This window comes from Pelodiscus sinensis, chromosome 4, assembly GCF_049634645.1.
Source record: "Pelodiscus sinensis isolate JC-2024 chromosome 4, ASM4963464v1, whole genome shotgun sequence".
In the NCBI taxonomy this organism is placed as follows: domain Eukaryota; kingdom Metazoa; phylum Chordata; order Testudines; family Trionychidae; genus Pelodiscus; species Pelodiscus sinensis.
The window spans coordinates 100,913,492-100,928,597 of record NC_134714.1 but is presented as its reverse complement, the minus strand read 5'-3'; the positions used below and the strand labels follow the sequence as shown (position 1 = coordinate 100,928,597).

Here is a 15,106-nt window from a genome sequence, read left to right as displayed (position 1 = left end):
CCTTTCAGTAAATGGCAGGTTGCATGCTAACAGATACTGCCAAGAAATGCAAGAAAACAAGAAAGTTTTAACAGTGGGTGGGAGAGGGTGAGGGTCTAGATATTGCTCAGTAGTTTGAGCAACTGATCAGGTATTCCACAGAAAATAGAATCACCCAGTGGAAAGACCCACTGGGCTCATTTTGAGTCTCATCCCTGAAAATGCGGATCTGTAAAAAATGGAGGAGGTATCTGAGTTTACTGTGTGCTATTTAGTACTGTCTCTGGCTGGTGCCAGTGGGGACTTGTTCCAGGACTTTGAAACTCCATAAATTATTTTACTTTTGTTTAAAGGGATTCCTAACTTGCATGCAGTGATGAGTCAGCATGTCTGAATGTCAATGGATTTTATTATGAAACAAAGCACAATAATGTAACAAATCAAAAATTTAGTTTGGACTGATGCAACACTACAGCAGCTTTTAATAGAAAATACATTAAACAAAACAACCATGAAGCCAACATGGAAAGTGTGGTGCAGAACAACTGGCGGGGATGAGGGTCCTTAAAGGCATGGGCAAGCATATGCCATGCAACTGTCTCTTCTTGTTCGCAGAATTCCTGGGGTTGCACGCCGTAGTTCAAAGTTAAGGAGAACTCGAAAGAGCAGGGCTCTCAGGTACATTTCCCCCTTGCCCAGAGGTTTACTCTTTGAGGGGAATGACCTCTGGGAGCACTGCTTCAGCAGGGTGGAGTTGTGGATGGCTCCAGTAACTCGTACTGTGCAGGTACCGAGGAACATGGCTGGATACCAGCTCTCTGGGCTGCAGCTCCTGCTGTTGTAGCACCAGCATACAGTGAAATAGTATCTTGTGGCTTAATGTGGGCTGTGTCTACTCTGGCCACTTATTCCGGAAAATCAGCCGCTTTTCCAGAATAACTTGCCAGCTGTCTACACTGGCCTCTTGAATTTCCGGAAAAGCACTGACGATCTACTGTAAAATCATCAGTGCTTTTCCGGAAAAGCTATGCTGCTCCCATTCGGGCAAAAGTCCTTTTCCGGAAAACTGTTCTGGAAAAGGGCCAGTGTAGACAGCACAGATTTCTTTTCCCGCAAAAAAGCCCCGATCGCGAAAATGACAATCAGGGCTTTTTTGGGGAAAAGCGCGTCTACATTGGCACGGACGCTTTTCCGGAAAAAGTGCTTTTCCAGAAAAGCATCCTGCCAATGTAGACGCGCTTTTTCCAGAAATACACATAACGGAACACTGTTCCGTTTTAAGCATTTCCGGAAAATCATGCCAGTGTAGACGTAGCCGTAGTGTTTCTGAGCTTCCTCTGCATCTCCCCATCCTTTTCCATGCTCTTCTTGGCTATGGCCATGCTTTCCCTGGCGACGGTGATATTGTCCTTGCCCACTGCCAATATCTTGTTTGACAGATCCATTCCTGTCCGCCCCCCTTGACGCCTCAGATACAGGTTGAACCTCTCTAGTCCAGAAATCACTGATCCAGAAACATTCGTTGCTGGGTGTGGCAAAGTTTCCCGCAGTCCTATAAAGTTTGTTTGCAGCCACCAGTCCTAAATCTGAGTGTTCTGTGCTGTTACTTAGCTATAATTTACTCTTAAATGTGCTCTAACAGCCCAGTAAGCAGTGGAAGTGTTGGCAATGCTACTAGACAATATAGACCTCCCATGGTCCAGAAAATTCTCTGGTTCAGAACTGGTCAGGTCCCGAGGGTGCCAGACTAGAGAGGTTCAATCTGCACTGCCTCCACCTCTCATCCATCTTGAATTTTTCTGAAGGAGTCTCTACTACGAGCCAAGCAAACATCTTGTCTTGAATCTTCCTTTTGCGCCCTTGGCAGGTTGGCTAGGCACTCTGCCTTTTCTTTGGCAGCCTGGCCTTTGCAGGTGCCATGGCTGTGGGAGCATGAAAATAACACTGGACTATTGTTTGTTTTCCAGACAGGCTAAGAGACCATTTTTTATTTGAAGTAATGAATTTATCTCCTTGAGCTTCTTTGGTCTGGGAGGAACCTCAGAGATGGTAAGTGGAAAAGTCCTGGTTGTACTTTGTGTACAGAGAAGGCTACCTTGCCGTGGCACTGTCTCAGATTTCTGTGGGAGGGGAATTATGTTCCCGGTCATTCTTTGCACTTTTGTTTGTATGTTGAAAATGGCTCTGTGCGGTGAGGTGGGCATCAGTGCATGAGCTGCATAGTAATCCCCTGTACATTGCCGGTATACTGTCCTGAGTCTTGATGATATTACACTGAAGAGACTAGGAGGCAGAGAATAGTTTTATTGAAAAGGCAAAGGGCAGGCCAGAGAGATACACTATGGAGACATTCGACATGATGCTCCCCTCCCCCAGAAGTGCAGCAGGAAAACCAAAATCGAGCAATTCTCAGTCTTAAATGCTGCTGTATATTCCCCTGCACACACGCAGAAAATCCAGAGAAGACTAGCTTGGGTCTTACAATAACTGCCAGATATAATGTACAAGTCTCCTTACTTCAGTGAGGAGCATTACCTTTTGTACCTGCACCGACCTTTTATACCTCATGTAAACTATGAACATTAACCAAATTCCTTTTCTTGTCATCAGTGTTTCAGTAACTGTTATATTTTTGGCATGATTAATGTTGTAATTATTTGAATCTGCCCTGGGAGGCGTGGTGTTGCAGTGTGCTATGCCACTAGCTACCGTTCTGAGAAGGCAAACGGAAAGTGATGGAATGGGGTTCCTTGTACAGGACAAGGAGAAGGTGAAAGTTAAATGGGCAGATAAGTATGTGCCCTCCATGAAGAGAGCCTGATGATTCCTGACGGTCTGGGCTTTTGGATGGAAAAGAAGCTGAGGACACATCTTCACTTACCTGCGGACTGACGCTCTGGCGATCCTATATGCCAGGGTTCAATTTAGCAGGTCTAGTAAAGACTCACTAAATCAAACACCGAGGGAGCCCTCATTGACACTGGTAAGGGACATGCTGTTAAAGCTTGTATGGGGCTCAGATACTACAGTGTGGGGCCCTTATAACATTCCTCAAATATCTAAGTAAAATATAAAGAGACTATGCCTTCTTCCTTCTAATGGCCAGGGTGGTTTGGTTGGGGATGGGAGGCACTACTTCAACATTTATTGGACAAGTACTAGCTGAAGGCTAATATAAAAGATGACACCTTTGAGCAGGGTACCAGAAGAGCATCAAGATAGGAATCTCAGCACCTTCCCATTTACCAGCAGCTTAAGAGGGACAGAGACTTGGGAAGGAGAGGCTCTCATCTGGGCACTGCTCCTGGCTGATTTGTTTAGCCACTTGGCTATTAGGAGTCTGGTAAAATTTTCAAGTACTTGATGTCAGATGCGAGATTATGAACGATGAAGGGGGAAGAGGTGCACGGTACTTTTGGATGACAGATCTGGGAGGCAGAAGTGCATGAGGAGAGAGAAATTACAGAACAGAGGTAAAGAACACAACATAGGGAGTTACAAGAAAGTGGAAGGAGAAAGAGGAAACAGATACAGAAGACAATGGAGGAAATACACAGTGTGATCTATAATATAAAACAAAGATGAGGAAGGACCAAAGAGAATAAATCTAATTAAAAACAGAACATTGACCGTATTTTACAGCAGCACACAACAAACAAAACGCAACCATCTTATTATTTTAAATTACAGAAGGGGTGGTTCTAGAATCTGTGTGAGTATCACCAGGATATTTTACCTTGACTCGCGGGTTTAGTCCACTCTAGGTACCTTTTGCAAACTCTGATTTTAATGAAGAGTAATGTTTTGTAATTCAGCATGTTGAAATGCAACTTTTGTTGCTGTTATGTTGGTCACCAGGCATACAACCACAGGGAATGTCCTTGTCACTGAGCTACTTCAAAGCTGTCTGAATGACCTCCATTTACCTGACCATTTTTGCCTCCTGAAACCTTCCCCTCCTTTAAGATGATTGTAACTTTGGTGTTCATCCTCTGAGGCCAACAATGCTGATGAATTTTGGCACTGGCATCAAGGAAGCACTATTTCCTTGCACTAATGTTTGTATTGTGACAAACCAACACACTAATCCAAACACATGGATCCCATATTTCAGGGGTAGGAGACCTGAGGCCTGGGGGCCAGATGCGGCCCCCAGCTTGTCTGGATCTGGCCCCCAGGGCTTAGCATTGGGGAACCCGTGCTGGTGTTCCCACCTCCCAAGACTGGCACGCACAAAATCTACTAGCCTGCAACCCCTGAGGCTCTGGTGTGCAAGGGGAATGTGGGAAGTATCTTTCTCCTTCTCAGTCAGGGGCTTCCACTTTGCTTGTGTGTGGCCCCAACTGATTTTTCTCTGGGTCAGCAGCCCCCAACCTAAAACAGGTTCCCCACCCCTGCCATATATTCTTGTACATAAGTGAACAATGTCTATGTCTCAAGGAAAACAAGAACAGTAGTTCTTCAAATGTGCATTTTAACCATGGACTCCCATTCATGAAGCTATTTGTACCTTCATATCAATTTCAACTTTTTTTCTCCAATGTGCATGTCATATGCACTCTAATGACTCACTAGTTAGGGTGTGTCTAGACTACAGAGTTTTGTCGACAAAAGTGGACTTTTGTCGACAAAACTATACCTGCGTCTACACTACCACTGAGTTCTGTCGACATAACATCGACAGAACTCAGCAGTTTTGTCAACGCTGGTAAACCTCATTTTACGAGGCATAACGCCTTTTGTCGACAGAGTTCTGTTGACAGAAGGTATTATTGCATCTAGGGTTGTGTCTAGACTACAGGGTTTTGTCGACAAAGCAGCTTGCTTTGTCGGCAGAACTGAATGTAGTCTAGATGCTCTTTGTCGACAGAAGCTTTGTCGACAGTATCTGTTGACAAAACTTCTGTCGACAAAAGCCTGTAGTCTAGACGTACCCTTAGTGCAAGACAGAGGTAACCTATTAAGAAATAGCAGGGTGCACCTATATTTAATAGGTTCCAAATAAACAAGGAATGTTTATAAAAGAAACCTCATAAGAAAAAAGTGACAGAAAAGTTATCTGCAATTAAATAAATCAAGCCATCCAGCAAAAATCAAAATGCCAACCCCTCTATCAACATGAGCAGATTACAGAAATGATCCTGAAATGATCCCACAAATAATTAAGGAAACACTGCAAAGGCAGCAACCTGGAACTAAAAAGTAATCTTAAACAGGTTTTCAGACACAAGAGTAGGGGCACGTCTAGACTACATGGCTCCGTCAACGGAGCCATGTAGATTAAGGTTGTAGGCAAAGGGAAATGAAGCGGTGATTTAAATAATCGCCGTTTCATTTAAATTAAAATGGAAAGTACTTTTTGGATATAAGCAAATAAAGTGAAGGTTTGTACTGTAAACATAAACATGTGTTTATCATATGTGCTTGTTTTAGAGAATTTTGCTTGAAGATTTTCCTTTTTTTTTAAATTACAAACTGATTTTTTTACTAAGTTTCTTTTAACTAATTTCATTTTATCAGAATGCATACAACAAACAGAATGAAAGGAAAAGCTTTCTGCAAGTGTGCTAAGCAGTTCTACAGTTGTTCAGGAATTAATAATCCATTGTACTTTGAGTGTCAATGCATGGATTGACATATATGCTGACATATATGGTGGCTGACCACCTCAGAAGCCATGCTCCTCTCCAAACACACACAGTTCTATTGCTGGCATTCTAATATAGAACAGCTATGACAAAATGCTTTTGAGAGTTAAAAGCACAATGCAAATTACATTAACAAATGAGTCTGTGTTTTGTTCTCCTTGACATCTGTGCATTGGCAAAGCAGGCACCCAAAGAGCAGGATTTGGCAGTGGGTTTATTATTAACACAGCACTCTCTCTAACAACTGCACGCAGATTAATGCCTATTGTTCGCAACACAATTCCGGTAAGTGGAATTCAGTTCGTGAGAAAGGGGGCCATGCACAAAATGTTATATGCTATAATGTACATTTCATACATCACACTGAGAACAGTTCTTCTGGGTGAGGCTCTCTACCACTGATCTTGTGCTGGCCTGAGGACCATTAGCTGTCAGTACAGGTTTCCTATCTTGAGACTTTCTTTCCTGGATTTTACTATTAATTTCCAGCTGCAGTCTACACATCTGCTCCTGTAGCTCACTGATCAGGTTCACTACTGACTGCAAGAAAGAAAAAGAGACAGGTGAGAAAGAAAATAAGGGGGATTAAGGAAGAAATGAAGTTAGGAAGCACAGAAGATTATTTCACAGTCATAGAATTGTGGAATACATGAAGCTGGCAAAGAGACTAACCACAAGGAAACAAGCTTGCTTTTTCCCTACATGAGATAGGTGTAAATTGATGTAAATCTGAAGTTGCTCCATTTAAGTTATTCTGGAGTTGCTCAGATAGCATGGGAATGGATGTTTTCAAAATACATCAGAGAAAGAGGTTGGGGGAGTTACTTGTGATTTACACCAGCATGAAGAAGATCAGAATTTGGCCCCAAGTCTATGGGCAATATGCTGAATGGGGACCACAGACTTTAGAGAGAGAGTGTGACCAGTTAATTGATGAGCCAGTTAACCTTCAGTCACATGCCAGGCCCCCTCCTACTTCTGCCTCTGTATCACAGGCAGCAGTGCAAGGAGGAGGCCGCCGGTGCTGATAGAAAGGCAGTGGTGCAGAAGGCGAGGGGAGCAGGCGAGAGCCAGTACATGTGGGAAGCTGGCTTTCAAGCTGGCTGCCTGCATGTATCAACTCTTGCAAAGCCGCCTGCCCCACCCCTGAACTGCTGCTTTTCTATCAAAGGCAGCAGTGTGGGAGGGGGGCAAATGGGAGCCGATGCGCATGGGAGCTGGTACGTGGTGCTGCCTCCCCCACCATTGCTGCCTCTTACAGCCGCAGAGGCGGGGAAGGGAGGTACAAGCATTGGTTCCAACTGCCCTCCCTTTGTTGCCTCTACAAGAGGCAACAGTGAGGGTTGGGGGCAGGCAGGGAGGCCACTGTGGAGCAGCCTCTGTCCACAGCAGGCCCAGGCTCACCACAAACAGAGGCGGGTCTGTGGATGCTGGCGCAGCCTCTATCCATGGGGAGCTTGGGTACCCGCACGGACAGGGGCTGCTGCTGCCTTGTGTGGAGTGGCAGGGGATTCCCTGGGAGTGGGGCCAGGAGTGCATTGGCTACTGGCCCTGCCCCCAGGGACTGTCGAGTATTTGTGTGACCGCTAAGATGTGATGTGGTTACACAACTATTCAGTTACACGCTATCTAACATCCCTACCAGAGATCTTTATTTCCGGGTCTAGATTTTGTTCACTCTCTCAGTCATGGCCGTAACAATACTGGTAAATCCCCATTGAACACTGAGATTTTCAAAGGAGACTATGGGAGCTAGCTACCCATCTGCTAATGAACTTCAATGGGAATTGGGTGTTTGCCTATCTTCCTTTAGTTTCCTTTGAAAATCCAAGCTCCAGTCTACTTTTGTGATTGGCAGGAACAACAATAATCTTTATGAGGCAGAGCCAAGCCTAGGTTTTCACATCCTTGGTGAGATCAGATGTGTGAGTCCCAGGCAGATTTCAGTTGGTATGGACTGGCCCAGGCAAGAGGTTGGCAGTTACTTTAGTTGGAGAGTCCAGTGATGGTAATGAAGGAGTTTGGCAGCTGGGGGAAGGAGGTCTCTTCAGCTTTCTAGTTTGTTTCCACTGTGCCCCTGTGAGTGGTTCCTGGATTGTGGGGACATGTGTCTATGCACCCTGGACTTCCCTTAGGGTAAGTCTACACTGTGGTGCTATTTCAGGACACTTCCGGTATCCTGAAATAGCTATTACGTGTCTTTGAAACAAGCCGGTTATTTCAAAGTATAATGGGCTCACTGTTCCGACGTCCCTGTAAACTTTGTTCCACGAGGAGTAAGAGACATTTTGGAATAGCAGTTTATTTCAAAATTTTGGCACTGTGTAGACAGGATCAAATTATGAAATAAACTATTTTGAAATTAACTTGAAATAAGCTATGCAATTTACATAGTTCAAATTGTGTAGCTTATTTCAAAATAAAGGTGCAGTGTAGATGCACCATAGAGATGGTAAAACTCCCTGTCCCCACAGACAGATCGATCCACAGAGGGAAAATGAGAAGCTCCAGCAGCAGGTTTTACCTTTGTGGCTGTCTATTCTCCATTTACAGGAGAAAGGCCGGAAGTACAGTCTTTTTACTTTTCCCTTCTTGCTTCTCATCTTCTGGGAATCTCTTTGTATGTCTTCCTATGCCAGACCTTTTCTCTCTCAGCATTAAAGGCTATTAACAATAGTCTCTCTGAATTTGGGCCAAAGACTGGATCTAGACTCCCTAAGGATATGTCTACACTAACCCCCTAGTTCGAACTAGGGTGGTGAATGTAGGCATTCGAACTTGCAAATGAAGCCTGGGATTTAAATATCCCGGGCTTCATTTGCATGTTCCCGGGTGGGCGCCATTTTTAAATCCCCTTAGTTCGAACTGACTGCCCGCGGCTACACGCGGCAGTCAGAAGTTCATCCGAACTAAGTCCTTAATTCGGATTAACTGTTACACCTCATTGCAGTGTAGCCGCGGGCAGTAAGTTCGAACTAAGGGGATTTAAAAATGGCGCCCACCCAGGAACATGCAAATGAAGCCCGGGATATTTAAATCCCGGGCTTCATTTGCAAGTTCGAATGCCTACATTAGCCACCCTAGTTCGAACTAGGGGGCTAGTGTAGACATACCCTTAGACCCGTGGTCACCAACCAGTAGATCGCGATCTACCGGTAGATCTCAGGGATGCACCTGCGCAGTACATTTACATTAGATTTCCTCATGTAATGTAGGCGGAGCTTCAAGGAAGGGGCGGGGCAGTAGATCTTCGCCTGTTCTGAGACTTAAAAAGTGATCTTGGGTGTAAAAAGGTTGGAGATCACTGCCTTTAGACTCTGGGGAAGGTTAGAGACAGATCCAGGGCCAAACTCTGTAGCTTGTTTAACTGATTAAATGGGATTTAAAATTTCTACTTGAGACCAATTGATGCAAAAATTGGTATGTCAAATTTGCCTGTTAGCAGCTACAGAACTGCAAGGACCCAAACATCACAGTGATAGGCTCCTTAGAGAGACAGACGTAACTGAGATAAATGTGGTTTTTGGTTTTAATTTATAGATAAAACCAAAAAGAGCCTATTCAAATAACTCTAGCCATCACAGATGAAGAAGCGTTGTAAATGGAATGAAACTTTTCCTACCTGACACTAAAATGGTGGCAAAGCAGCAATTACTTGCTAATATTTGTCTTGAGTCTTTTTTATCCCAGTAAGCACAGTACAGACAACAATTACTGAAAAAACAAGACACTTTCCAAGATTCATTTTCCCCTGGCTAAAACTTGTTGCCTGTCCTCCAGGCTAGGGCACAAAACTCTTTGTCTTTGCATACACAGTGAAGTTTTACCTCCATGATAACCAAGAATTACACACCAGCGCATGAAACTAGAACACACAGACATGTGAAGAAAATGCACAGGGCAAGTTTCTGTAGATGTGCTGAAAGCAGAAATGGGGAAGCTGAGTGCCAGGAGCCAATTCCCCTCTCCACTGCAGGGGGGAGGGGGCAGCAAGTCACAGTCCCTCCAAACAGGATCCTCATGACAGTGAGAGGGCTGTGTCCCTCTCCTGCACCTAATCACTGTCTACACAAGAACAGGAAGATTGCACCATCCAATGGGCTGGAAGGACCAGTAGAGCACGTGCACCAGAGCTCGAGGAGCATGGCTGTGTGTTGTCTTCCGTGCAGATTAGTGGGTATGCTACATGGTCACAAACGACCCATTCATACAACCCAAAGACACAATGGCAGGCATGAAGGTGGCGGGGGATGAGAGGGGAGCGTGACAGTTGTCCTGCTGCTGCCTAACAAAAGATCTGGCTATGACTACACGTAATGCAGGTCATTTAATACTGCAGCTCTTTGCATAATCTAAATGTATTTGAAAGATCATTGCCCAAAGGGCCCAGAGCTGCTGTGGAAGGTTAAAATCTACCGAGAACTCCAGCTGGGGCTCGCGATTTCAGCACAGAACCCTTGGTAGTACTGCAGTGTGACAGGAAAGCGTGTTCCTGTGACATGGACATTGACGTTGCAAACTCAGGAGTGGAGTCTGCCCATTGACAAACATCTATCCTCCTGCTACATGGATAAAAATAGCGCTTTCGGTTTTGCAAGCGCTTTTTGAAGAGCCAGCGACAAGTGGCACTCAGTGAGAAATCAATACTGGGAGAGGAGCTTAGAGAGACTCAGTGGACTCTTTGTTACTAATTAAAACCAAAGCGAAACCACAGCTGCATGTTGTGCAGGGCAAAGTGAAATGGATCTGAGAGAAAGCTCTAGAGTCACTCCCGGAAGCGTATCTTTACTTTGCTTTGTTTTCCCCAAATACCAGACACACAGTTGGGAAACAGTTGATTTGACATATAAAAGCACAGAATCAATTAATTATCCGGTGTCTTTGATCCTCATTTAAAAAATGCAGTTGTCAGAGGCAGGTTGGACTATGTAACACAATCTGCAGGCAATTCAAACCGGCTCAGCTGGAGAAAGCCTGTGGAGTGAAACAGCACTAGCGCTGGGGTGGGTGCCAGCACGGCACCCCATAGGTGGTGTCAGCCCAGCACTCTATCAATCCATGTCACACCCACCTGGGTTCATCCCAGCTCCAGCCTAGGGCACAGTGATTGGCTAGCAAATGGCATGGCACTGCCCAGAACAGCCAATAGCTGGTATAGGCAGCCTCCTTCCACTCCTCCACCTGTATCCTCACCATCACTCCCACTGCCTAGCCTCTTCCAAATGTTTATCGCAGCTTCCGTTTCTTCTGGGCAGTGCAGTTACCACTGGGGGCATGCATATTTGATCATTTTGCACAATCAGCATGGGGTTGCAGAGGCTGGGCTCTGAAGCACCAGGTAGGCCACAGCAGGACTCCCTAGCCATAAGCACCGGTCACAGTCTCGGTTCATCTTACTTTGGATACACAGGATCACACTGTGGGCGAGGTCTCTTAGCAGCCAAGACTCTCACATTGGGGCTGTGATGGCGGTAGAGGTCAGGTCTGCCAACCCCAAGGCAGGTAGTAGTTTGGCACATATTCAGCCATTCCCGCCAAACTAGAACCTTCCCTTTCACTTAGGATAAGGCAAGACTGTCATGATCCCCAAGTGGAAAATCCCCGACGAAATCCAAAGGAAATGGAATTCTGATGGAGGATTTGGACTCTTGGGAGCACCCCCGTTCGAGTGAGAGAGCTGCTGATTTCCTTGTGAAGTAGATTACACAGGCATGATTAGACCTTATGGTTACATGGGATTTTACAGTTAAAACGCTACTAGTTGTGAGTGAAAAAGCACTATGAAGGCCAGAGATGATAAAGGGGTTGCTGTTACTTACTTGGCCGGCATCCACTGCCAGAAATTATCCTCTCTATAACTATCAAAATTTTAGAAGCCATGGGAAGATAAAATAATCCAAATTCCAAGCCTCCCAAGTGATCAGTAAATTACAACTCCCATGGCTAGCTTTCATTTGCATGGCTAGTATGTCAAACAGTTTGTTGGAAGCATTATGGAGGACAGGTACTGTACACAGCCTAACTTTAAATCTCTCTTCAGTAAACCTACAAGAAAGTGTTTTTGCTGCATTGAAGTGCAAACCTTGCTCCCAGAACACTGTCTTTGTTATCCCCCACCCCTGGCAGCAGGCTACTGCAGAGCTCCAGTCTGTCAGGGGCACAGCTCCGGTCCCCACTGAGACACAGGGAAGTCCAGGGGATCTGTGCTTGGGACAGTGGATCTCTGCAGGGCTCTGTGTATCCTGTTTACTTCTTCACCCTTTATGCTAGAAACAAAGTTTCTGCTGCGTCCACTGTCCCCCAAACCTGCAGTAGGGTCCAGTATTAGCCCCAATAGAGCCATTATTTCTTTTCACCAAGATTTTTCTTCTTTTGATCTTCATTTTGTGTAACTGAAAGAATCTACACACTCCCTTCCCAAAAGGGAAAATCCTGCCCTACCACCCTCCTGCTCTGGTGTTTATGACTGCATCAGTAGAACCCTGCATGGATACACAATTTGTAACTGCACCCGCATCCAGATCCACAAACATGAGCTGCGGATAGCTGCACCCAGATCCACGGAGGATACCTGAAGATATAAAGCAAATGCTCCCGGATTTGCAGAGCTCTGTGTGTCAGAACCAGTACAGATCTGCCTGGTGGGATGGGGCCATGACTGCGCTGAGCCACCGGCCAGTCCCTCCACACCAATGGGGAATACATCAGCGGTGGTAGACCTGAAAATGCAACATGCAGCTGCAGAACTGCACTGTTGCCTTAGAGAGGATTCCAACTCCCCCACCCCCATGGAAGATGAAGGGTTAACTGAGAAGCAACTCAATGACTAAAGTGGCACAGTACTCTTTGATGTTAGTAAGTATCAAATGGACAACATACATATAAATACAGTAGCATCTCAGGCAGATTACCAAGGGTACAACAAGTGCTCTGTAAGCAGGCGGCTGCTGTTGCATACTCATTTCAGCTCAAGTGCTTCTCAAAACTACAGTACACGCATGCGACTGAACATCAGAAAGTAAACAAGGAACTAAGTAAGACTTACCTCAGCTTTGTTCTGTTTCTCTTCACATTCACTCTGTTCCTTTTCCATGCCAACCAACTTAATCTTCAGGTCTGAAACTTCTGCTATTAGATCTAGTTTCTGAGTCTCTAGAGACGTTCGACTTAGCAGCTCCTGAAAGAACAGCAGTTTTCTTCCTAATTATTTTTATTTGTGTAAAACACTAGCAGCGAACTAACGTATTAACACTTATGTGAACAAAAGTCCCTGCCCCGAGGAATTTACATTTTCAATACAGATTCCAGATGACTCTGTATTTTATTTAAGAGCCACATTTATTGAAAAGTATAATTTTTAAAAATGTAAATGACAGTAAACAGTAATAAGATTTTACTTATAAGAGTTTTTGAAAATTAAACAATAATTAAACAGTAGTAAGTCACTAGGACCCAAGAGTTCTGAATAAATTCAAATATGAAATTGCATAACTAACAACTGTGGTATGCAACCTATAATTTAAATTAGCTTCTGTGACAGATAACTAGAGGGTAGCTAACATAACAATGTGTGTTTTTTTTTTTTAAAGGCTCCAGAGGCAATCCTGTCAATGAGAGCCTAGTAAACCTAACTTCATCACCAGACAATTAGTTTTAAACTGGAGTAAACCACAGAAATATCAGACATATAAACAAATAAAGGGTGAACATTTCTGCTCCAGGCATCTCTGGTCCAGCAACAGCTATGGTTGGGCAGGACCACAGATGTTGCCAGACCAAAGAGTCCTGGGGGCCAGCTGAGAGTCTGGCAGCAGAGGGTGTGGCACCCTGGAGCCCGGTGGGAGGCAGGCAGCAGAGCCAGTCCCATGGCCAGGGACAGGAAGCCCAGTAGTGCCAGCAGTGGGGATACAAAAGACTAGTCCACTATCCAATAAGCAAATGCTTATTGGATAGTTGACAGGATAGTCGACTAGTCACTACCCCCCCCCCCCCACACACACTGCCCCTATCACACTGCAACGGGCGGGGAGAAGAGGGAGGTACTTCAAAGTGGCAGTGCCGCACGGAGCCCGGGGTCAGCTGGGAACTCCCGAGTTCTGTGCGGTAATGCCACTTTGAATGCAGCAGGGAGCCCAGCATTGGGCTCCTTGCGGTATTTCAAAGCGGCAGCGCCATTTGGAGCCTGCGGTCAGCTGGGGACTTCCCAGCTGTCCCCTGGCACCGTGTGGTGCTGCTGCTTTGATACGCCATGGTGGTAATTCAAAGCGGCGGCACTGCACGGAGCCCAGGGTCAAAGGGGGAGTCCCCAGCTGACCCTGGGCTTCGGTGCTTTTGCCTTTGAAGTGTAGCAACATTCCTATACTTCAAAGGTGGAGGTGCCCTATTGACTAACTGAAGAATCAATGCAAAAATGCATTGACTATTTGATCAGTCAATTACCTCATACTTAACATCCTTAGCCAGCAGCAGAGCCAGTCCCACAGCTGGGGCGTCGGTGGTGCAGAGCTCATCCAGGGGACCTGGAGCGGAGCGGCAGGGAGCCTGGCCAGGGATGGCAGCAGAACTAGTTCCACAGCCAGGGCTGGATTATCCAATAAGCAGACTAAGCACGTGCTTAGGGCACCAGCAAAGCAGGGGCACCAAAAAAAATGAGATTTTTTTTGAAAATTTTTAAAAAAGCATCAAAGTTGTCATTGTGGGAAAAATCAGAACTCCGAAGAATGCTCTTTTTCTCAGCTGAAAAGAATATAAAACCCTCAGGGTATGTCTACACTACAAAGTTAATTTGAACTAACAGACGTTAGTTCGAATTAACTTTGATAGGCGCTACACATACAAACCACTAGTTCGAACTTAATTCGAACTAGCGGAGCGCTTAATTCGAACTAGGTAAACCTCATTCTATGAGGACTAACGCCTAGTTCTAATTAAGTAGTTTGAATTAAGGGCTGTGTAGCCACTTAATTCGAACTAGTGGGAGGCTAGCCCTCCCCAGCTTTCCATGGTGGCCACTCTGGGCACCACCAGGGAAACTCTTCTGCCCCCCTCCTGGCCCCAAAGCCCTTAAAGGGGCACGGGCTGGCTACAGTGCCTGTGCCAGGTGCAAGCCTGCCAGCACCCAGCCAGCAGACCCTGAACCTGGCACGGCACGAACCAGCCACTCGCTGCCACCCAGCCCTCCGCCTCTTCCCGGGACCAGGCTGGCGGCTCCCAGGAGCCTGCCCGGGGCTGCAAGAGGCAGGCGCCCGCCTGGTCTAGTGTGGAGATCGTGGACCTCATCCACGACCTCAGCACTAGGCACAGGAAAGTGGTCGTCTAGGGCAGGAGAGCTGCCAGCCTGGCCACCCAGGAGCAGGTTTGCATGAAAATCAAGGTGGTCCAGTGAGACCCCTGACCCTGAGCCCTGAGCCCTGAGCTCAGAATGGCCGTACTGGGTCAGACCAAAGGTCCATCTAGCCCAGTAGCCTGTCTGCCGACAG

At 45.9% G+C, this 15,106-nt stretch overlaps 1 protein-coding gene across 14 annotated transcripts in view; it reads right to left on the bottom strand.

Moving 5' to 3' along the window:
- Nucleotides 1–15,106, bottom strand: part of PPFIBP2 (PPFIB scaffold protein 2) — a 247,702-nt gene that overhangs the window by 57,571 nt on the left and 175,025 nt on the right. For 11 of the 14 annotated variants that reach the window (XM_075927828.1, XM_075927829.1, XM_075927826.1 and 8 more), the window contains 2 exons: nt 12,673–12,804; nt 5,985–6,167 (listed from right to left, as the gene is read on the bottom strand). The exons of 1 other annotated variant lie outside the window; for it this stretch is intronic. In XM_075927828.1, the coding sequence (XP_075783943.1) occupies nt 5,985–6,167; nt 12,673–12,804 (315 nt within the window). The remainder of the gene's footprint in view (nt 1–5,984; nt 6,168–12,672; nt 12,805–15,106) is intronic. 2 more of the 14 variants (XM_006125670.4, XM_006125671.4) reach the window with 1 other exon arrangement.